Below are 22,550 nucleotides of genomic sequence, written 5' to 3' on the forward strand. Positions count from 1 at the left end.
CAAAACAGGAATAGGAAGATATTGTGTGTTAAAATACCTTTTCTTAATTCTTTATTTGCAGCCAAACAAGTCATTGAGCTTGGGGGTGCTCAGCAGACTACATTTACGGACCTGGTGGCACAGCTAGGGCTGGCATCTTCTCTAAGGCCAGAAGGCCAATACACTCTCCTGGCACCTCTGAATGGTGCTTTCTCAGGTTAGTAGCCCTAAAAGATTGTCAAAATAAACAAGTATATATGTCACAGTTTTCCAAATAACTCCCAGTACTTGTTCTAAGTCTCACTGCAAGAGCATCACAGAGAAATAGAACGACTTCATCCTTTCAGATTTTGACCTTGTAGAAATACAAAATAAGCCTAACCACCACACTCACAGCTTGTTTTCACTCATTTGCTAGTGAAAATAGTAGCACTATCATTTGCTAGTGAAAATATCATTTGCTAGTGAAAATAGTAGCACTAACATAAGATAGAAAATATACACAGAAAGATTGTAGGAATGGAAAGATATTAATAAACTGCCAGTTTCCTTAGTCTTAAATTACTTCCATTAGATTCAAAACTTATTTATTCTCAGAAAATGTATGCAGTAGTTTCCTTCCAGCCAACAGCTAAGTACCACACATCCACTTGATCACTCTCCTCTTTCCCCCACTCTGGGATGGGGAGGATAATCAGGGGGAAAAATGTAATAAAACTTCATAGGCTTAGATAAGAACAATTTGATAACTTCAACAAAGTAAAATAATAATAACAATAATAATAATAGTTTTAAAGTATGATTAAAGCCTAAGGGAAACAGGTGATGCATGATACAATTACCCTGACCTATGCCCAGCCATTGACTGACACCTCCCAGCCAGATTCCCCCAGTTTATATACTGAGCACAACATTCTATGGTATGGAATATCCCTCTGGAAGGTTTGGGTCACCTGTCCTGGACATAATCCTCCCAGCCTCTCGTGCACTGGCCACTCACAGAGCATGAGACACTGAGATGTCCTTGGCTCGAGGTGAGCACTGCTCAGCAACAACCAAAATGTCAGCATGTTATCAACATTACACTCATACTAAACCCAAAAGACAGCACTGTGAAAATATACCTGCAGGGAGGAAATTTTACTCTATCCCAGTTAAGCTCAGGAAACACAAGAAAGTTATTATTTCTCAGTACATCAAAGCAGAGGGAAACTGATGTAAATATACTGTAAAACAGGTGTTTGTATATTTGCAGAGGTGACTGCATGGATATCTTGCCTTTTCTCAAAGAATTAGAGTGTAGTCTTACTACTAAGGAAGAAAATTTGGATAGATTTTAGGTGCACATGTGGAAAGGACTAGTTCTAAGACAAAATATAGCATTAATTCAGAAGATGGAGCCGGCCCACCTATAAATCATCAGACATATTAGTTATAGTAATTAATCATGGCTGTGTCAAAAGATCTTGACTGAATTTGAGGAATGGTCTAAACAACTTGTCTTCTATATACACAGACCCGTCCATGCTTTAATTCAAGTATTTCAAAGAAAAAATCAGTATTTCCAGATTCTTTTAACTATATTTGAATAAAAATTCACTATATAAATTACTATACATTAATATCTAATTTGCTTGTAGATGACACCTTAAATCTGGATCAACGTCTTCTTAAAAGAATCCTGCAGAATCACATTATAAAAGTGAAAGTTGGGCTCAATGAACTGTACAATGGACAAGAGCTGGAAACAATTGGAGGAAAACTACTTAGAGTCTTCGTGTATCGCACAGTAAGTGAATGAGTCTTTCTAAAAATATGCATCCAACTATGAAAATGGAAGTTAATAAAAGGCAAAGCTGGATGAAACCCCCAAAATTTACCATTATGACTATCTAGCAAAAAATCTTTCAACTTTTAAGATAGCAAAAAATGAAAATCTGATCTTAATCTGAGCTTTGTTTGCACAGAGAACTCTTTGGGAAAATGCAATAAAATTTCAAAGTGAGTGTTTAATTAGTTACAAATATTTAAAGTTTGTTTTTAAAACTAATTAAGAACATTCTCAAGGGAAAAACACACACACACAAAAATGAAGTGTTAAAATATTTGCACCATGCTATTTTATTATAGATTTTGCAATTTCTGCTTACTCAAGCAATGCCAAATTTCCTGGCAAGACCACACAATTTGGCTGTAGGAAGTACATATGGTTGTTATTTTTAGCATTGTGTAAACAGCTACATTTATTTCTCTTTCAATAAGGCTGTATGTATTGAAAATTCATGCATGGTCAGAGGAAGCAAAGAAGGAAGAAATGGTTTCATTCACATCTTCAGGCAGATCATCAGTCCAGCAGAAAAGACTTTGCATGAAATGCTGAGAAATGATAAGCGTTTTAGGTGAGTAGCAATACTGACAGAACTGAGATTTTCCTGCAGAGGGTATATAGAGCACAGCTGGTCTGAGAAAAAGTTTTGGACTGTGAGCATGTGAGTTGTTGGGGCTTTGAGAGCAGGGATGTCAGAGAAGGGTTTGTTAACTACACAAGTAAAATAAAAGGAGAGAAAAATGTGGGGGAAGAGAAATTTCTCCAGCTATATGCTGAAAAGGCTTCCACACTCAATGCTAGAATGCTTTTTATGGCACAAAGGGTTGTAAGACACTAGAATGAGAGGAGTAACAGGACAGAAGGAATTGAGTGATACATCCGGACCTGTAAATGCAATGGTCTCTGGAGTTTAAATTAATGAATGATACAATTCTGTATGGGTGCAGCAGGATTGCATACCTTTACAGTACTTATTTCTGTCCCTTTCCTGCAAGAATCTCAATACTCCTAGAGCAAGAACAATCCTTTGCATCCTCCTTTTATCTGTTCAGTCTGCAAGGGTTTGTATTCAACAAATCCTCCTCTGATCCTGGCTGCAGGTTTTTTTTGGTTTTTTTTTTCAAATAATTTTTCCTCTGTCTGCTACTCTTAAGACTGCTTTTTCCTTTTGTTTTTTTTCTTTTTTTTTTCTCATTTTCCTCTTCCACTATCTTTATTTCTGGGAAATAGTGAAAGTGTTTGAAAATTGAAACAGTATTGGAACTAAAAATGGGAGAACTAAGTACCTGGACCCAATTATATCACATTTCAACAAAATGTATTTGTGGTTTGTCTGTTTGCTGTAAACAGCATTTTCCTCAGTCTGGTGAAAGCTGCAGATTTAGATGATGTTCTGTCACAGCCTGGACAGTGGACTCTGTTTGTCCCGACTAATGATGCCTTTAAAGGTTTGACTGATGATGACAAGGACATACTGATAAGTAAGTGACCAAAAAACCCCTGGCATTACGAACAAATTAAAATTTATTGGAAAGGAGACTAATGCACTTCTCACACAAAAGCTGTCTGCTGAAGCAGTTTACCTTTTGCATAGAGCATGTCATAGGAATCTGCATAATTATTTCCTTCTTGGAGAAATGTCCTTCCTTCTTAGAGAAAATGTCTTTCTGGAAAATAACTCCAACCTGACATTTAAATTTAAATTTCACTCCTCAATATCTTATTCCATAGTGTAGCTTCTTTCCATTATTTTTGTCTTCAAATCAGAACTTGAGGTTGTCCAACTCCAATGCCATATTGGACTACTTCTGTAGTTAACAAGACAATTTTATTTGCTCTTCTGCATTTCCAGGGGCTTAATGCACCATTTTTTTCTATCATTGTGACTCAGTTACTTAGTGCTTTCCTTGGCCCTCATAATTTTTTTATCTATAAGAAAAATACAAACCAAGGATTATTTTCACCAGTAACTATAGTGGCATAGTCACAAAAGTAATCTGATAGTTTTTGCAAAAACCTTTGGAGTGGCCATTTTTAGGCCTTTTATGGAACTTAATGCTACCCATGAATGGCCCAGTGACAAAATATCAGTGCTAATTTTACTAGGAGGAGGAAGACAATTAATTGCATATCAGTAGTGAAGTAAATTGCAGTAGTGTCAGTGATCAGAGCAAAACATGGGGAAAAACTAGAAAATTTTCACTGAAAGAGACATCAGGAAAAGAATATAACCAGACAAGATTCCCATTGCAGTTTCACCAAGGCTGGAACTCCTAATAACAACTACAATCAGCATGTAATTCTAGTATTAATGGTCAATATTCCATGTAATGGCAAACAGATGTGTTTTAAAGTTTCTCTGCTTGATACCCTGTCTCCTGGACATGTTATGGTTTTTCTGCATCCCATCCTATGACTCTCAACCCTCATAGACTCAGACAGCCCTATCAAGACATTAACTTGAGACAGTCTTGAAAATATTGGACATTTTCCTTTTCATCCCACATAGGAATGTTAAACTTTGAAATACGGAAATCTTCCCTAAAATAGGATGGTTTCCCCTTGCCTGACTTCTCCAAGCTGCTTCTGTCCTCAATAAGAACAGACAAACTCAGCACTGCTAATTGCTCCATTGACCCCTTTTATGTTTTTTGTAGAAGATTTCTCATAGGATCTTTGTGATTATGTTCTGAGTACCTTTTTGTCATATAGTTGGGCTTTTTTTCCTTTGTCATCATTTTAACAAATTCAAATTGTATGTGTTCATGGTACTTTCATACATAGTATGTTTAGTTCTAGCTCAAGTGTATGTGAATCCTTAGCACTTCCACAAAGAACAATCCTCTACCATTTAATTTTATTCTAACTTTTTTATTTTTACATAGGGGACAAAAATGCTCTCAGGAATATTCTTCTTTACCACTTGACACAAGGAGTTTTCATTGGAAGTGGCTTTGAACCTGGTGTAACAAATATTCTTAAAACCATCCAAGGAGGCAAACTCTACTTGAAAACAGTTAAGTATAGAAAATCTCTCTCTGCTACAGCCTTGTAAGAGAGATTTGATATTTCATGTCTATCCACATTATAGAATGGCATGCATTTCTCCAAATGTTACAATAGGGTTTGGGGTTGTTTTCTAATGTCCCTGATAACTTGGGTTCTCTTTTGATCCTTTACCAGGTAAATGATACTCTTCTGGTTAATGAACTGAAATCAAGAGAATCTGATCTCATGGCAACAAATGGTGTCATTCATGTCATTGACAAACTCCTCTACCCAGCAGGTGAGTGTTATTTCGTGAAATTTGTACCCACTCTTTTAAATCTGTTTACATGCTCAGTAACTGCAATAACTTTAAAAAAGTAATCAATTTAAAGATACAATTCTTATGTGGAATTTGAAACAGAAAATCTACCTCAATGCTCATTTTATGGAAGAACCTTGGTTAAAACCTTAGCAAGACTTTGAAATTTTATGAAAGTAAAGTATATGACAGACAAGACTAGCCAAAGACTACCTTTTCTGCTGATATGGAATAATTTATATCGAGTACAAGCTTGTGTGAGTGTTTGAGAATGACTGCATTTCCTGATCATTGTAAATCAAAGTAAAATGCACACAGTTGCATATTTCCTCTTATGTGCCTGCTTCTTTTGTCAGAACTGCCTGTTGGAAATGATCAGCTGCTCACAATACTGAAGAAGTTGATTAAATACATTCAAATTAAGGTATTCTTTTAGTAATTATTCCTCTGTCTTTCTGGCAGGATCTATAAAACTGAGCACATTATAAGTCATAAATGATTCTCTGGTCCTTTCTTTCTTTAGCAGACAACACATCCAGTAGCTTCCAGTTACCCAAATATAATAATGAATGATATCCTGTACTCAACAGTTATGTTTTTCAATGCCAAATTATTGGAAAATATTTGCATTTGGATAACAACAGTGTGAATTGGCCCAAATCTGCTCTTTAGTTCACTTTATCACTCTTGAAAATAAATCACTTATTTGAAAAAAATACTGAGTGACAAAATTCTTATGCCATTAAAGCCAGCAGCATCAATAACCTATGAAGAAAAGTAGGCATCCTTGTCTCTCTCAGCTACCCTCTTGAGATTGCATTCTCCGTCAACAATGAATGAGAGAATCTAGACAAATTTTCCTAGATTTTTACTAGGAAGAAAAAGTCAATGAAGCAGTGAATTGACCTTACTAGGTCAATGAAGCAATGAATCTTACCCACATTCACTAGGAAACTGTAAGGCAAATGCTACTTTTTTAAAATTTTAAATAAATTGCTTTTCTGTTTTTATAGTTTGTTCGTGACAGTACCTTCAAAGAGATTCCACTGACATTTTACAGTAAGTTCGTTTTAAATACTTCCAGATGAGTTGAATATTGCTTTTTAAGTGGTGCCAATTCCAATTTGGAATTGTGCATCTCTTTTTCAATAAAGAAGAAAGCAATTTCTGGGAAAGTAAGATGTGCCAATGAAGAAAAGGAAGGGAAAGACTCAAAGTAGAATGTTTCTGGCTGCTGCGCTACTGTATTATTCCATTTCCAGATGTGTGACTGGAAAGTAACCCTGAAGTAAGCTGTTTAAACTCTTGGGGTAGACAAGATACATATGGAAAAGATTGTTTTTCAACTTTTAGCCAAGGTTCAGGGCTTGGTGCATAACAGAGTTGTATCTCTCTCTAAGATGTAGCATAGTACTGTACTCTCCAGGATGCAGCATTGTTTGTGTGCTGAGATAATTTTTTTTCCATAAATATTTCCAGAGGGACAGAGTGTACCTCTTGACCCTGTTTCCCATATGTGCAAATATGAGGCTTGAATGGGAGACAGTTGTTCAGAATATTATCTCTTTAGGGAGTATATGTAAAAAAAAATACCCCTTTTAGCTCCCTCACAACCTTTCTCAGGATGTGCATTTAATTTCTTATTATAGAGTATGTGTTGAAACAAGCTGTTGGAAGACAAAGATCCTACTCTAACCTTGTGAGGCAAGATGAATTTAGACAAATTATTAAATTCTGACTGAGTCCTACCCATATTTCACAGTATAAAGCGAAACCATCCCATCAGACTTTTGAAACTTGGGAATGGACATTCTGAAGTCAAAACCCCTTGGAACGAAAAATAGAGTAATTCACCTTGATGACAAGTTGAATATGAGTCAACAGTGCCCCAGCAGCCAAAGCAGCCAACCATGTCCTGGGTGCATCAGGCCCAGCATTGCCAGCTGGGCAAGGGAGGAGAATTGTCCCGCTCTGCTCTGCACTGGGGCGGCCTCACCTCGAGTGCTGGGACAGTTCTGGGAGCCAGTTGTGGGCCCGGTGTCCAGAGGAGGGTGATGAAGATGGTGAAAGGTCTTGAGGTCAAGACTTTGAGGAGTTGATGAGGTCATTTGACTTGTTCATTTTGGATAAGAGAAGGTAGAGGGGTGACCTCGTTGCTGAGCAGTGACCCAATCTCAACCCATGCCTTCCCCAAGAAGGGCAGTGGAGAGAGTGGGCTGGTCTGCTTTATGGTGACCAATGACAGGATACGAGGAAATGGAATGGAGCTGCCTTGGGAAATTTCAGATGGGATGTTAGGAAAAGGTTCTTTACCCAGAGGATGAGGGTCAGTCAAGGGAACACGATCCTCAGGAAAATGGTCACAGCACCAAGCCTGACAGAGTTCAAAGAGCTTCTGGACAGCATCCTTGGTCATATGGCTTGGTCTTCCTTCTCCTTGGAGAAGAAGGACTTTATGATCCCTAGGCATCTCTTCCAACTTGAAATATTCTATGATTCTACCTCCCAAGGCCAGTGAGAGTAGCACAGGAAGAAGTGCCTGCAAAAATTAAGCTAGAGAGGTCAGTGTGGACACCTAGAAAGCTGTAGCTGTAGATTCAGTTGAGTGAAAGACTGGGAAGGCTGGAACCCCTATAGTGTGGGCTCCTCCAGTGGATGGGTATGAATCAAATCACTATCAGTGAATACTTGAGTCTGTCCTGGGTGAACAACTTGATCTTCCAAGGGCAAGTGTTCTGTGATGCTCTACCTGTAGTTCTGAATGTTTCCTGATCAGCTCCCAAATGAAAAGGGCAATATTTAGGCATAAGGCATGTCAGGGAATGTTGCAAATTTTTGTGTGGGTGATTGTACAAGCCCTCTCTGTTCTGTACCATACATCAACATGTGTACCATGACCCATGGGTTTCATAAAAGGCAAATACCATATCACTAGATTCTGTCTGCAGGTGACCTGAGTCGATCACCATTTCATAACCAGGACCAAGATTCATACTCTAGATCCTTTTCTGTTGCTCTTCCACCCATTAATATCTATGATTTTATCCACATCCTCATGAGCAGACCAAATCTAACTGATGGTTGCCTCAAAGAAATTGTAAGAATGGAATGCACTGCATATTCCATTTTCTATATTTTCAGAAATTAACATAATTGAAAGCAACGTCCAGCCTATCATCACAAAGGAAGGTAAATGAGGCCTGTGGTATATATATTTCTGCATATGTTCATATACATATTCAGAATATACCTTCAATATATTTCTTTAATGGAATGCATTTTATACCCAGCAACTCCAGGATGCTAAGTACTTTGCTGGAAAAGCAAAGATACAAATATTGCAATTAGAACTGACTGAAATATTTTGTATGAAAAGATTACCCATGGTTTTTCTCCCCAAATGAATTTTCTCCTTTTTCTATGGGTAATTTTTAAATATCTTTAATAATGTTTTTTTAAACCATTTATTTTATCATCTTTTTTTTTCAATTAAGACATTCCTTTTTTTTAATTAAAACAGATATTTTAAAGTAGATATGTTTCTTACACTTTGAAGAAAAAAATTGGTTAATTTTGCTATAATTTTCAATCAGTTCTAACTACCAATATCTGTTGGATGCCTGAAAAGATCTACCCAATTTTTAGCTTTTTTTATTTCTTTATACAGAAGCATGACTTAAAGATTAGTGATGGGACTGAAGAGAAAAAAATATGGGGATGGGACTGCTAAAATCACTTGTGATTTATAACTTAAGTAAAGCTGATGAGATCCAGTTTCCCATTGAAATAAAAATGCTGAAAGGGAATTTGTTTTCTCTCAACTGAGAAAGGCAGTTAAAAATGTCATGCAAAGAATTTTATCCAGACTGCTTAATCATTGTTTCTGGGAGGATTTCCTTCCAGAAGAAGTGACAGATGCTTACTTTCTCAGGAGCATGTCTGTGCTTCATAGCATTTAGGATTAGAGGCCATTTAACATACATGCTGATCTTTGTTGCCTAGTCTCCATCATTAAATCAGATCCACAGTGCAATATAAATGGATAGATGACTTCATATGGTAATTCATCCAAGCTATTTAGAAATCTTGCTATGGTGAGGCTGAATCACTTTCTGAAAGTACCTCTTCTGCTCTGTTAAACCCAGAGACAAAGTATATAGTTTAGGTGATTTACAGGATGTTTAGAAGTTGAAAATTACCTGAAATAAAATAGACTTTTAAAGAAAAAAAAATGAAAAATTTAAATATTTTTGAAATATTTAATGAAATATTAAAAATCTGAGCACTTGTATAGTCAAATGTAGAACTAAATTTTAGTCACCAGATAGAGAAAAAATAAAAGTTAGTGAGTATTGAAGGGCTACTCCTTTCCATTTCCAGTACAGTATTTCTGCTTTGGGACACACTCCAGGAAAAGATCTCTGGCCAGTGCAGCCTTTCTGCTGACAATTGCTTCAGATATAGACCAAATAAAACAAATTCTGTCACTTCTGATCTTTCTCAGTAACAATAGTGAGTGGCAGATGCCATCAGAACCATGTAAATCCACAACAGTCTGTAGATAAAAGTTGGCAAAGTTAAATGCTAATTTTGTCCAGCAGTTCTAATAGATCATGATGCAAGGGCAATTTCCACTAAAAAATAATTACATCTCTCCCCACCAAGTTTAGAGGGGGATGTGTGCCTTTTCCCTCTCAGTGTTTTCTGCTTTTGTTGTTCTTCCATTTTTTGTACTTGGGCACGTATGGGATCAAAAAGATTAAACAGATGTAGAGTTAAATCTGACTGATACTCAAATTTTAACAGATAAAATATTCAAAGGATCCAGGATTGATCCTAGACTAGGCAATATAGCTGGCTATGCCTTCACTTTTTGGTTTGCACACATCTGCTGTATCAATCACATGAAAAGGTACAGTTATTGAGAAAAGTAAAAATAAAGCTTTTATAAATATTCATAAATACAACTTTTACATTATTTCATTTATATTCATCTCTTTTATCCATGTCAACTGCTCTTTAATAGATTCTCAACATGCAAAAAATTCCTCCAGGTTTAAAACAAGCAGGGAATGAGTCTTGTAAGGCAGTTACTTTAAAATATTTATAAATATTTTGCATTCAGACCTACTAAAAATAAAAGAAGTGAGGGCTCGTTCAACTGTTTCAAACTCAGATTAAATCAATAGAGGTCTATAATAACAGGGAATCTTTATGATTCTATCATATAATTTCATCTGAATTATTTATTTCTAAATTTTGATTGATGTAATCATTTGCTACTGAAAAACAACCCAAAACATTTTTGTTTTTTATTATTGAAGGTTGCCTATATTGACTGTTTGCAACAATTAAAAGGAGGCATACATCTTTAAAAGGTGTTGTTAAATCCTGATCAGTAATTATGGAAAAAATAATCAATGAAAAATCAACTTCTACAAAAATCCATATAAAAATATTTAAGGGATTTTTAAGGAAAGTAAAAAAGATGGATTATGCTAAGTTTCTGTCTCTGAATAAGGGGTAAAGAAAGTTTGTTTTAAAGCAACTTCTTAAGTAAAAGGAGTCCCACAACACTCATTAGAGAGTGCTAATTGATGGTATGTTCCTAATTTATCTAGTATCTTCTGCTTTAGCATGTCAGGCAGAGATGCATTTGGATCAGTGTAATCAAAATTACCTCACCCATGATAATAATAGCCAGTAATACTGATCCTGTAATATCCTCACAGCCACTCCAGCTGATCTCAAAAGTTTGCTTTTTGCTTGTTTGGTTTTTTGAAGCTGCGTAACCACTGGCCAAGTCTTAAATACAAAGGGAAAAAAAGCCATGTAAAAAAAAACTCAAAGCAAAAAATAAAAGAAACTCCAAAGCAACAAATAATAAAAATAACTAAAAAACTAAAAGCTTTGTAGATTGCATGCTGACCACTAGTGGAGCAATAGCTGTAAGATATCTGCAAAGATGTAGAGTAATCTTCTTACCAATATATATAGAAAAAGACTTCTTTTCCACTGCTGATGATCTGGTTTATTGCCTGGAACTTGTCAACAAATGTTAAAAATATCATATACACAAAATAAATAAAGAGTAAGTGTACAACAGGATCTTTGTTTAAGATCTTCTGTAAGAAAATACAAGACTGTAAATGTTGCCACAAATAATCTCTCAGATTTAAACTGCCCTCTATAACAATGATATGGTTTATCTAGGATAAAGGGAGAAAATGCAAGCTTCATCTCACCCGCATGGAATACTACAAGTATTTTATGACTATTTGTAACTTGTTGTTTTTTTTCCTATGTCACAGACCCATCTATCACACAGCTCACTAAATTAATTGAAGGGGAACCTGAGTTCAAAATAGTCAGGGAAGGGGAGACAATAACTAAAGTGATTCATGGAGGTTAGTATGCTTTCAGCAACTCAATTTGCATTAGCATTCTCTATTCCCCATCAGTTTATACTTTATCTAGGTAATTCATGTTAGACAGCTGTTCTGTTTTAACAAGGACTTTGTGAAGTGCTGAAATTTGATTGCATCATATACTTTAAAATTCTCATGCATTTCAAAAAATTGAGGTTTTTTTTCCCCTACTTGTGTTCCATAGATTCAGTCAAGACAGTTTAGAAGTACTCTGCATGCTGACAAATATCTCAGTCAAGAATTGCTTGCTCATTGCTGTCCTGAAATCAAATATGTAGGATGTGATTCTGTAATTAAAAGGCGATTTTGTCAGAAACCTTGCCTTCTCTTTGCTAAGGGCATTGAGATGTTCACATGTAGGATGGTTTTAAAGGAAAAATCACTCAATCATCCTAAACTTTGAGTAGATTCAGTTCCTTATCTCTGAACATTTTTATTTTTCATAAAATATTCTATGGTATTTCCTGCCGTGCTTCAGTCAGTTTCCACATCTCAAAAAGAACACTTGAAAGTTCATCACTTGATTAATGCCTTGAATTTAAAAATCCTTCTAGAACCAATTATTAAAACATACACCAAAATCATTGATGGACGACCTGTGGAAGTGACAGAGAAAAAAGTAACAGAAGAAAGAATTATTCAAGGTAAATTAAGCTGAGATGTTAATTCTTAGTAAAGTCCACCTTTGCATACAAAAGTAACATATCTTAAGTTCTATCCTAGTGCCTAAACTGCATTTCCTTGACAGATGAGTTTTCCCTAATACTTCCCACTGTCTCTTTAAAGCTGGCCATGTGTCCTACACACAGATATACATAAATGGCAACCATATTTTAACAGCATGCAAAACTATGGAGATTTGCCTTCTATTTTTGTTTTTATTTTCATATTTTGGTAGGAGTCTATTTCTGCTAGCTTCTTGCTACCATTTCAGAATAAGCCTGCTTTTATTGCATTTTTGTACTCTGCTTTGCTTTAGAAGGAAATCTTTTTCTTTTTCTTTTTTCTGAACTTCTGGACTATATACCTCCAGGAAGGTTTCATTTTACCAAACATAGATGTTTAATGTGTAGATGCCTACTTTTGCATGTCATCCCAGGCTCTCTTGACAGCCATTTCAGAAAAAGATCTCTATTTCTCTGTAAAGTGGGGACTTGATATGGCATCCACAAGTTAGACACTTGGATAAAGCTGATTTAAGATAAAATCAATATGCACCTCCATCCCTGGATTTTCTCACACAAAAGATCCCAAATTCCTTGGCCAATTTCAATTGTATTTGACCTATTACAGAGCTATTTCTTTAAGCATCCTAGAAATTGATAAGTGAAGCGAGGCATATTTAAGCATAGGAGGTGATATATGGAGTTCTCTGTAGACACTTTTTGATCACCTTGTGTAAATATCAGTTTGAATGCTGCCATTAAAATTCTGTCTGCTAGAGAGCTTGTAAGGAAAAGACACTGTTATAACAACATTTTGACTTAGCTGCAAGTCCTAATAATCAGTTTATTTAGAAAATATTGAGATTCAACCAAAGTAATTTGAGAAAGGCAGAAAAAAAAATCATGCTAAAGTTATTATCATAAAACTTTTTACTACAATGAAAAGAACTGAATGACAGGCATTAGTGATTTATGAATAAACCTGGCACTATTTTCTGGCAAAAAATTGTAGGGGAGACAAATAAAATATAATTTTCTCAATTCTCAGATTCAAGTTTCACTAATATCCCACGTGAAATGGTAAATAGAATGTAAAATGCCAGAATTTCGGACCTGTATCTCATTTTCAATCTGTAGAAACTGATAAGGAATCTCAAATATTAAGTCTTCAAATTATTCATAGCAATAATAAAAGCAAAAATGTCTATTTGCAACAGTCAATTCAGACTAATAATGGACTGCAGAAATATCTATGATCTAATACAACAGAGTTTAAAATCGTATCTAACTCTAAGAATGTAAGCAGGTAATTTTTCTAATTATGACCAATTTGCCTAATTACTTTCAGGACTAGTCCTAACTACTGTTTTTAATGCTCATTCAGTTTAATTTCAGAAATGGTAAAAAATAAAGTTACCACATAAGCAGACTACAGCATGTTAACTATGGAATCACCATAGGAATGAAATAGGAAAATATAATTTAAAGGACAACCCTGTTACATCTGATAAAAGCCACTATCTTATGAAATTTCTTCCAGGACCTGAAATAAAATATACCAGAATTACTGCAGGAGGTTCAGACAATGAAGAGAAGTTAAAGAAAATCCTTGAAGAAGGTTAGTATGCTTGTTTTATTTCATTTCTTTAACATATATATATATCTATATGTAACTTAAGTAATTACTGAGGGGATATACCATGTTTAAAGAATTTATGTTCATTCTGCAAAATCTTACCCAGAGAATAACCCTCAGAACCCTTCAAATGTAAAATTCTGGTTTGAGTCCTTGATCTTCATATTTCAGTCAGCTCTAGAGCTGAAGCTGCCTGGGTCTAATATATAGCATGATATGTTTGTCATATAATATGGTGTTTCCGGTGTTTATGTGAAATTTGATAACATAACATGAATTTTTAAATTCAGAACAATGTCATGACATGATTATATATGCTCTTTTGGGATTGCCAAATGTTTTCTGTAAATCAACTTTTTTGCCATAACCTGTATCCTATCAGAGGTTACCAAAGTGACCAAATTTATTGAAGGTGATGGTCATTTACTGGAAGATGAAGAAATCAAAAGACTTCTGCAGGGAGGTAATTCAGAGAATTATAACTAACAATTTTGCAACAGGTTATGATAACTGAACCCCTCTCAGATATGTTGAAATTAACATTTTAAAGACTGATGTAATACAAGTGGAATATTAATGGAAAAAATAGAACACTATATTCTAGTGCCAGATATCTGTGAATTGGCAGTAAGAACCAAAGCTTGAGTAATCAATTTTTTCATGCCATTGATCACAGGAAAAAAAAATATATTTTGGTTTTTTCAGTCTTTAAAAGGTTACTGAATTAAAACCTAGGGGAGCAATGAAGATTTATTCAATGTTATTTAGCAAATTTAAATCTGTGAAAAACACTATGAAATAGAACATATTGTAACTGGCCAAATTCACCTTACTTATCAGTTCTTCAGAAATGAATGTTCATTGCCCTCAAGTTAATAATTAAAGGCATGTTTAACATCTTTAAATGCTTACAGGTGATGGATATCCAGACATTAACTTTAATTCTCTTCAAATACAGCATTCCAAGGAATGGTTATCTTTCCTTCTTGCTCTCTTCATTCTAACAGTTTTGGCAGTACATAACCAGTAGCTGTAGAAAATAGTGAAAGAACTTCTGCTTATGAAATTAATCTTTATCTATGAATTTGGAATGTTGTCTGCTTAATGTAGATTAGAGAAACTATCTATAATAGCAATGGGTAATAAAAAAAGAATTTAAGTGATACGGCTTTTGTAAATCTTAGTTTAATCCTGAGTCAGAAGCTCAAAAATATGGACAGATGCTTCTCTTGACATAAATTAAATTAATCCATTTAATTTTATGTTCACTTTTCAGTAAGTTACAAAGTTGTATTCCAGTAAAGTAACTTTCAGCCCCATTTAGTTCACTGAACTATATCGCATTGTCTTTCAAAAGCACGATTGTGTGGATGTGACTTAAACTTCAGTCAAGTAAAAAATTTCCTGTTGGCTGAACAGCTGAACAGCTGACCACCAAACTTAAATATGCTAGTTGATAACACAACTAGTCTTAGAGAAAAGCCAAGATATGACTATGACTCCCATTGACTGCAATTCTGTCTGTTTCAAACATCTGAATCTTTGTTTTACAGACCTAAGCCAGAATTCACCTATAATATTGGACAGAAACAGAAACTTCCAGAGGGCTTTTCATTTTGTCCTAACTATCCCAGCTATGTGAAAAGCTTTGCTCTCTGTAGATGTCTATTTCTGGATTGACTATTTAAAAGAAAAGCTGAAAATTAAAAAATTTCAGTAAGAAATTCCTGTATATACTGCACTATTGCTTTAAACCAGTCAACAGGAATCAGGATCAAATTTTATCTGTAGAATTCTGATCAGACACGAGAATTGAACAATTGTAACTGTTCTTGTAATCACCTTCAGATACAGAGGTATGCAATTAGATAGATGTAATCTGTAGAGGTGCATCTTAGAGCAAATCGGTGTATGGAAAAGAGATAGTTTCTTTCTAGGAAATTTGAAGACAATATAATCTCTTGAATTCTTGCTATTTTCCTTGCTATTATATGTTAGTTTGCATAAGCATCCTGCTTTACAGAATGTACAAAGTAGGTAGATTTGTCTTTTTCTTTAATTTGATTTTCCTCTATCTTTTCCATTATTTATCCAGTCAGTTATCCTTGGCTGCCATGATAATACCTTACTATACATTTAGTCAATAAAAGCAGACACATATGCTGCTTTAGGGTTGTTGGTGATAATGCTTTATGGCCCTCTTGTCTACATAAAATTATTCTTTTTCTGAAAATTTCCTAATCATTTGAATTTGAGTACTGACACAAAAATATGTATTATTGCTGTCTAAATAAAGGAATGATTTCATATGGGCTTTAATTCTGCTCATGAAACATCCAGAACTGCTTAAAATTAGTAGTCATTGCTGAAGCAGAACTTTAAACCAAGATTGCAATGAATGACTCATCACTAGAAGTAACATGCTTTATGGCATGAATAGCATGGTAGCCTGCAACACCTGTGCCCAAAAATGACACTGTTTCCACTGAGGGCTCCTTGCACATGGAAAAATGCTATGCCAGATTTAACTCATTTGTTTTTGATGCTTACCATAGCTGGAACTGAGTACACCAAGGTTACTAAAGTAATTGAGGGAGAGCCACAGATTATCGAGAGAGAAATCAAGAAAGTTCATCTGGAAGGTTAGTTTGTCAAAAATTCAGTATCACTAAGACCTGCTTTGTCCAAAGTGATCATTCCAGGTGAGGTTTTACAGTATCTATTCATAAAAATTATTAGGTCTGAAGCCAGAATTTTAGCAAGTGTTTTATAGTTGTTTTGGAAAAGAATTCATTAACTGATGTTGCAAAGAAAAATGTTGAGGCTTATCTTGTGGCTAAAAGTAACTAAAAGATTTGACAAGCATAGTAGACAAGAGGAAATGCCTAACCACTAAGCTTAGGTAAAACATTTGAAGGAACATGAGCCATAAAAAATTTGCTTTTCTTTAAGCAGCACATACAGAAGAAGACCACGTGAGTTGCTTTTAACTTGAGTTATTTCTTGTCAGTGCAAATGTGATCTGTTGCTGCCAGGGTTTCTCAGTGTTGTGAAGGAGTGGGTGGGGTGCAGGGAATATTACCTCTGGGGTTGAGTAAATATCTCACAGGGTCTTGGAATTTCTCTACCTTTGTCCTGTTGTTAAATGAGGGAAGCTCTTGATTTCAAAAACCCTAGTGGAATAATAGTCCAAAAGGAGCCAAATAGAATTCACTCTGCCTTTGTACCAGCAATTTTGTTCTTTGACTTTAACAACCACTGTTTAATTATTTTCATTCAAAGTTAAGAAGTAATTTGCTTAGGGTTTCTTTTGTATTTATGTCTTTTTCTAATTCTAACAATGCAGAATAGGTTCTTCTGTCAGCCTTTGAAATAAATACGTAGGAGAAAAATATGTCTTTTGGGCAATGAAATTAAATAATTGTGTTTCTGCCTTTTCAATTTTGAAGTCTGTGCCAAGTAATGAAGGTTTATACAAAGTGCTTGTACAGCTTCAGTGCTGAGTAGTACAAGGCATGCTGGGGAGTCTCCTATTGCCTGAAAATGACAGATGGGTGTGATCTTCAAATACAAGGCTTATCTGAAAGCATAATTGTACAGGCAGCCCCTAAGTATGGAAAGCATCCTTTGGATGGACCATATCCTGTCCTTGTCAGGGCAGTGCAGAACTTGGAATTTTCTGCCATGGTGATGCAGATACCCAGTGTTTAGTCTCAGCTGAAATGAGGCCAAGCCTTCATTTCAGGGCTATGCATCTATATACCCTGTACATCAGGATGAAAAGAGAATTGGCTGCAGCTTGTTAAGTGAATATACAAGTACTTCATGGTTGTAAACAAGGAAAAATTACTGAAGTAACATTTCTGTGATGGTAACAGAAGAACTATTTCTTGCCTGTGACGTGTTCCTCCTCCCAATGAGGAGACATCTGGTTAAAAAAAGTCTCAAGATTTGATAAGAAAAAGGAAAGCAAGTCCATAGTTTCACTGAATAAGTGAAATAAAAAGGATATATCTAATGGGGGTGGTACCTATCCAATAGTCCTTGCTCTGCTCCACCTTTTAAAGCAGAAGCCTGAGAAAAGTAACTAAACCCTAAATGTGGAATCGTACTGTGGACTCACAATGCAGTTATAAATCAAGGCCTAAACCCAGCTGGATATGTGGCCAATATCCACATTATCCTGTAATGGTTCCAAGCATTTAGCTTTTGAATAATTCCTGTAATGTCAATGCAACAGACCTGGGCATCCGCTCCCAAAACCTGAGACTGAGTCCTGTGCTTAACCTGAGCTTGCACTTCACTGACACAGTGTCACACGGTGTTTCATGAGTGAAGGGCATAGGCAAAGTGCCCTGGCACCTGCCTACACCATGTAACCATCCGTAGAAGATCAGTGTGGAAAATGGATTAATTCATATGTTTAAAATGCCAAAATACTTTTAAAATGTTACTAAGATTTAGTGGCGGTCTGCACATGAGGGAAATGTGGGAATTGTATTGTAAGCATTCATATTTCAGGTGATCAAGCCAAGATGCTTCTGGAACAAAATTCTTAATTTACTGAAAACTTAAAAGAAAAAACTTCAAAAATCAGCAATGAGTTTCCAATATTTCTAATGAGTTCTAATTCAAAGTCTTCAGCAAATAAATTCTGACTGCAATATTTCTGTTTTTTAGAAGCACCTGTACGGAAAGCACAACCAACCAGGAGGGCACAAGGTAAAAAAAGCCATACATTTAAACATTATAAGACATATCAAATATTATTTCTGTTATCTTAAGAGTTAGGACGGGGGGAAAAAAGACTCTTAAAAATACAGATTTCAAAAGAAAAAGCTCTATGTTTAAAAATACCCTAACAAAATCTGGAGTTGCTAATTATTTTTTCTGATATCTGAAAACAATCTAGATTGTTTGCTTTACTGAAAGAGTGTTTCAAATGAGATTAAAGCCATCAAAGTGAAGTCTTAGCAATGAGAAACTGACACTCTGGGATTCTCCACTGCAAGATTTATAACTCTCAGAATCTATCTTATTTTGAATAATGAAGAAGCTGAAAGATCAGTTTAATTTCAGAGCTGGCAGCACAAGGAGACATATTCAGCTCCAGGCTTCATCTTTCCTTTTCACGTCTGTTTCAAAAGTAAATACAATATAAAGTCTTACTATATTACATATAATTACAGGTAATAACTAAAGGTTTTTTTCCCTACTTTGCAGGAGGAGGAGCAAGAAGGAGGACAAGACTAGATCATTCCTAAAAGCTTGCCAAGACAGAATTCACAGAATTACAAATTAACAACATGGTCTTTGAGAGGAACTCTTTGGAATTTTTTTTATGAGAACATTAGAAAATGACGTTGTTTTGTGACATAAAGTAAACTGAACCATGAATCCACAAAAAGATGTGAAGCTGCAGATGCTCACTGCCAGCACAGTGCTCACTAGGAGAAATCCATTGGAGGTGCTTTTACTGCTCTTGATAGTAAGCACTATCGAGGGTGGGATCCTGCAAACCCAAAAACTTCTGTTAGAACCAGGATTCTTTCTTCCACTGGTTAATAAGTGTTTGCAGGATTTGATTAAAAATGAGCAGGGAACAATACAGAGTGTATTTTTTTATTATTATTATTTCCACTAAATAAGGAGTATAAGTGAAATTAGATGATTTCTAGAAAAAAGAAAAAGAATCACCTCAGGTGACTTTTATAGTAATCTAAGGAAATATGAGATGTTAACATAGCACTTTTGGTTCAGTAGTATTGTATGCTTTTATAAGTCAAAATTCATCATGTGTTTTAATTTGTAATACCAGTAATGTTACCTTTTCTAAGCAAACAAATATGCCTTATATTAAATGTATCATGGGTTTTTTTGTCCTACACTGCATATCCAAATACCTGCTAGTAACTTGGCTAATGGAAGCTCTTCAAAAAAGGAAAAAAGCAAACATTATGAGCTTCTTGCAATGTATTAGTGATCATGTTGACTTCTTTATTTATAAGAAATCACATTCCCATTAAAGGAATCCTATAACAATAAATATATTGAGATTCTTGAGTGTTTTCCCATTTTTCCCTAAATGTGTTTTTTGATTATTAAAGTGGATTATAAAAGTGATAAATAAAATGCATGCAAGCAGTTAACTCAGCATGGAAAAAAGTCTTCAAAAAATGAGGCCAGGTCTGAAAGCTTTTGTATCAAAACATGCTTTGCTAATGTCTGGTACTAATGTGGAGTTTTCTGTAAATTATGTCAATTTTATCACTCTAATTTTGTACTCATAGAAATTGTCTGCCTTTATCAAGAAAAGCTGAAAGACAATTATTCATGGAGTAGAAAAAACTTGTTCAAAGTTCCTTAATTTTGCTGACCAAAATATCAGAGTCATTGTCTACCATGTTTTTCTACTTCTGTTTTGAAACAAATACTCAATAAAGAATTTGGCTGAACTGTGTTTGCTTTCATTTGCAAATATTTTTTAATAGCAAAGCAAATTCTAAATATTTTAAAGATTTTAAATTTAACTTGAAATTGCAAAATATGCTTTCACAGAAGCAAACTAATTCTTCCCCTTCTTACTTAGCACATGCTAAAGGACTTAAACTGCACCATTCTCCTTAAACAATGGAACACTTTCCCTAATTCCGCAGTGACATTCCCTGAACACTGCTCCTTGAACAGCACAACCATCTGAGAATGAGACTGATAAGTTGTGCAGCCTTGCTGGGCCATCAGACATGTCACTAAGGTAACCTCAGTATCTACTATGATAGTGCTTTAATGGAAGGACAGCTTTTAACATGGCAAGGGCCAGATAGCTTTTAGGTCAACATCGGAGCTCTTAGGGCTATGTAAAAGGTGAAGCTGTCACCTCTCCCTGGGACATTTGATTGTCATTAAATCATTGGGTTTAAACTTCTTCCTTCAATGCTGGGCTATCATGAGCTATCAGTCGAGTAAGATGTTAATTGACAGGAATTATTTTAGGGGAAGAATGTGTCTGTGTTCTCTGCTCAAAAAGATTAGGAGATAAGGAAGAAAATGGAATGGAAATGACAGATAAACAAAGGACAGAAAAAAGGGAGAAAGTAAAAGGTAGCAAAAAATTGATTAAGGCCTATCCTGTGGTAGGTCTTTACCTTTTCAGGATTTTACCTTTTGAATTAGGAATAAAAAGGATTTTACCTTTTTAATTAGGAATAAATTTGTGAATTTGTGGCATACCATAACTTTAGTTTTCTGCTTTGATAACATTTTAAACATCTGGTATTCACTAAAATACATTTCATACTTCACTCTTCAATATAATCTATTAAAAATAAGTAATATATAATATAATAGTAATATATAATACAATGCAAGTCAAATACAACAATATACTAAGGGCACTCCTCCATGAAAACTTGTTTTCCTGATAGATCATCCCACTCAGTCCTTCTCAGACCACAGTAGATATCTGCCCAGCTACAATGAACAGTGACATTTCTTTTAGTAGAGTGGCTTTTTCTAGCTATCTGAACAGGAATCTTTCCACAACCCAATGCAGAAAGGAAAACAACATGTCCTTTTTATTTGCTTTTCATATGCTTAGCCATTTCTGTGTCAACACAGGCAGTCTTTTACCAATGAGCAAATTTGGAGAACTTACAACTTCTCCTGCCCTCCTACTTATTTCCCCTCACCTCAGAGCAATTTAAATTAATGTAATGTGATTTAACAGGGGATTAGCATACTACCAAGTTAGAATTCTCTTTAGCAATAGAGCACTCACTTTACTTTGTGTTTCTTTATAGTCTCTCAGGTATTAATAAACAGCAATGTCCAGGTGAGTTGGTGATGGAATTCTCAAAGCACTTCTGCTTCCTTTGATATCCTTTATGAAAACTAATTCAGAAGAATTTTGAACTGTTAGTGTTTCCAAATCTTTCAGTTTTGCCAGCAGAAAGTGCACATAAATAATCTACAAGATCACAAAATATGAAAGATGATCTAAGTAAAATAAAATGAATAGTTTGATTCCTTTATAAAGACAATGGTATGAAATCTGAAAAAAAATGAGAGGAAAGGTTTTTTTACCATTTCCATTTTGACAACTGAAAATGTGCTTATCAAGTGACCATCTCCAACGTAAATGTAGGATGCTCTTTTCATGTCATTTGTCTCTCAGAAGACCTGGAATAACAAAACTAAGTTCAAGAATTCCACTTTTGTCCACAAAGTACTCTAATAAAATAGTGGGTAGGGACAGTTGTCCTTTGAGATCAGTTCTATTGTATTTAATTCTTTTACTGTCTAAAGTTCAGATCCAATACACACTAATCCCAGATGGAAGGTCTGAGTATGTGTACCAAAGCCTAAGCACAACTCACATGGAGGAAGAGCTGATTCCTTTAAGTACTGAGCTCCAGAATTCTCAGTGGCAGCATAAGATATGAAATTGGATCATGTGGGATGTTTTTAAGATTTATAGTGGCACAGAGCTTCATGTTCCATTAAAGGAAGATTTGCCTCCACTTCTCTTCTGCATAAACCCCATGTGTCAAGATTTCACAGGTTCTTATTGTGTCCCCTTCCTCCAAAGGTATGGTTTTTATAGCATCTCAAGAAAATGTAAGCCTCTCAATACTGGAAGGTTTGTTTTACAGTACATCATTAATCTTTTTTTAACATATGGAAAAAAATTATATTTAGTATATACATT

General features: G+C 35.1%; 1 protein-coding gene across 3 annotated transcripts in view; it reads left to right on the top strand.

Annotated features, from left to right (window-relative positions):
- POSTN (periostin) overlaps positions 1–20,295 on the top strand; it is a 30,817-nt gene extending 10,522 nt beyond the window's left edge. Inside the window, exons 9-24 of one of the 3 annotated variants that reach the window (XM_058045221.1) lie at positions 62–196; positions 1,620–1,768; positions 2,242–2,378; positions 3,158–3,288; positions 4,693–4,823; positions 4,991–5,093; positions 5,471–5,538; positions 6,128–6,173; positions 8,256–8,303; positions 11,426–11,521; positions 12,097–12,186; positions 13,748–13,825; positions 14,226–14,306; positions 16,399–16,485; positions 18,524–18,565; positions 19,067–20,295. In XM_058045221.1, the coding sequence (XP_057901204.1) occupies positions 62–196; positions 1,620–1,768; positions 2,242–2,378; positions 3,158–3,288; positions 4,693–4,823; positions 4,991–5,093; positions 5,471–5,538; positions 6,128–6,173; positions 8,256–8,303; positions 11,426–11,521; positions 12,097–12,186; positions 13,748–13,825; positions 14,226–14,306; positions 16,399–16,485; positions 18,524–18,565; positions 19,067–19,107 (1,463 nt within the window). In that variant the 3' untranslated portion in view covers positions 19,108–20,295. Of the gene's footprint in view, positions 1–61; positions 197–1,619; positions 1,769–2,241; positions 2,379–3,157; positions 3,289–4,692; positions 4,824–4,990; positions 5,094–5,470; positions 5,539–6,127; positions 6,174–8,255; positions 8,304–11,425; positions 11,522–12,096; positions 12,187–13,747; positions 13,826–14,225; positions 14,307–16,398; positions 16,486–16,798; positions 16,819–18,523; positions 18,566–19,066 lie in introns of all 3 variants that reach the window. The other 2 variants (XM_058045223.1, XM_058045222.1) reach the window with 2 other exon arrangements.
- Positions 20,296–22,550: the final 2,255 nt, after the last annotated feature.

The sequence above is a fragment of the Melospiza georgiana genome, chromosome 2, assembly GCF_028018845.1.
Source record: "Melospiza georgiana isolate bMelGeo1 chromosome 2, bMelGeo1.pri, whole genome shotgun sequence".
In the NCBI taxonomy this organism is placed as follows: Eukaryota; Metazoa; Chordata; class Aves; order Passeriformes; family Passerellidae; genus Melospiza; species Melospiza georgiana.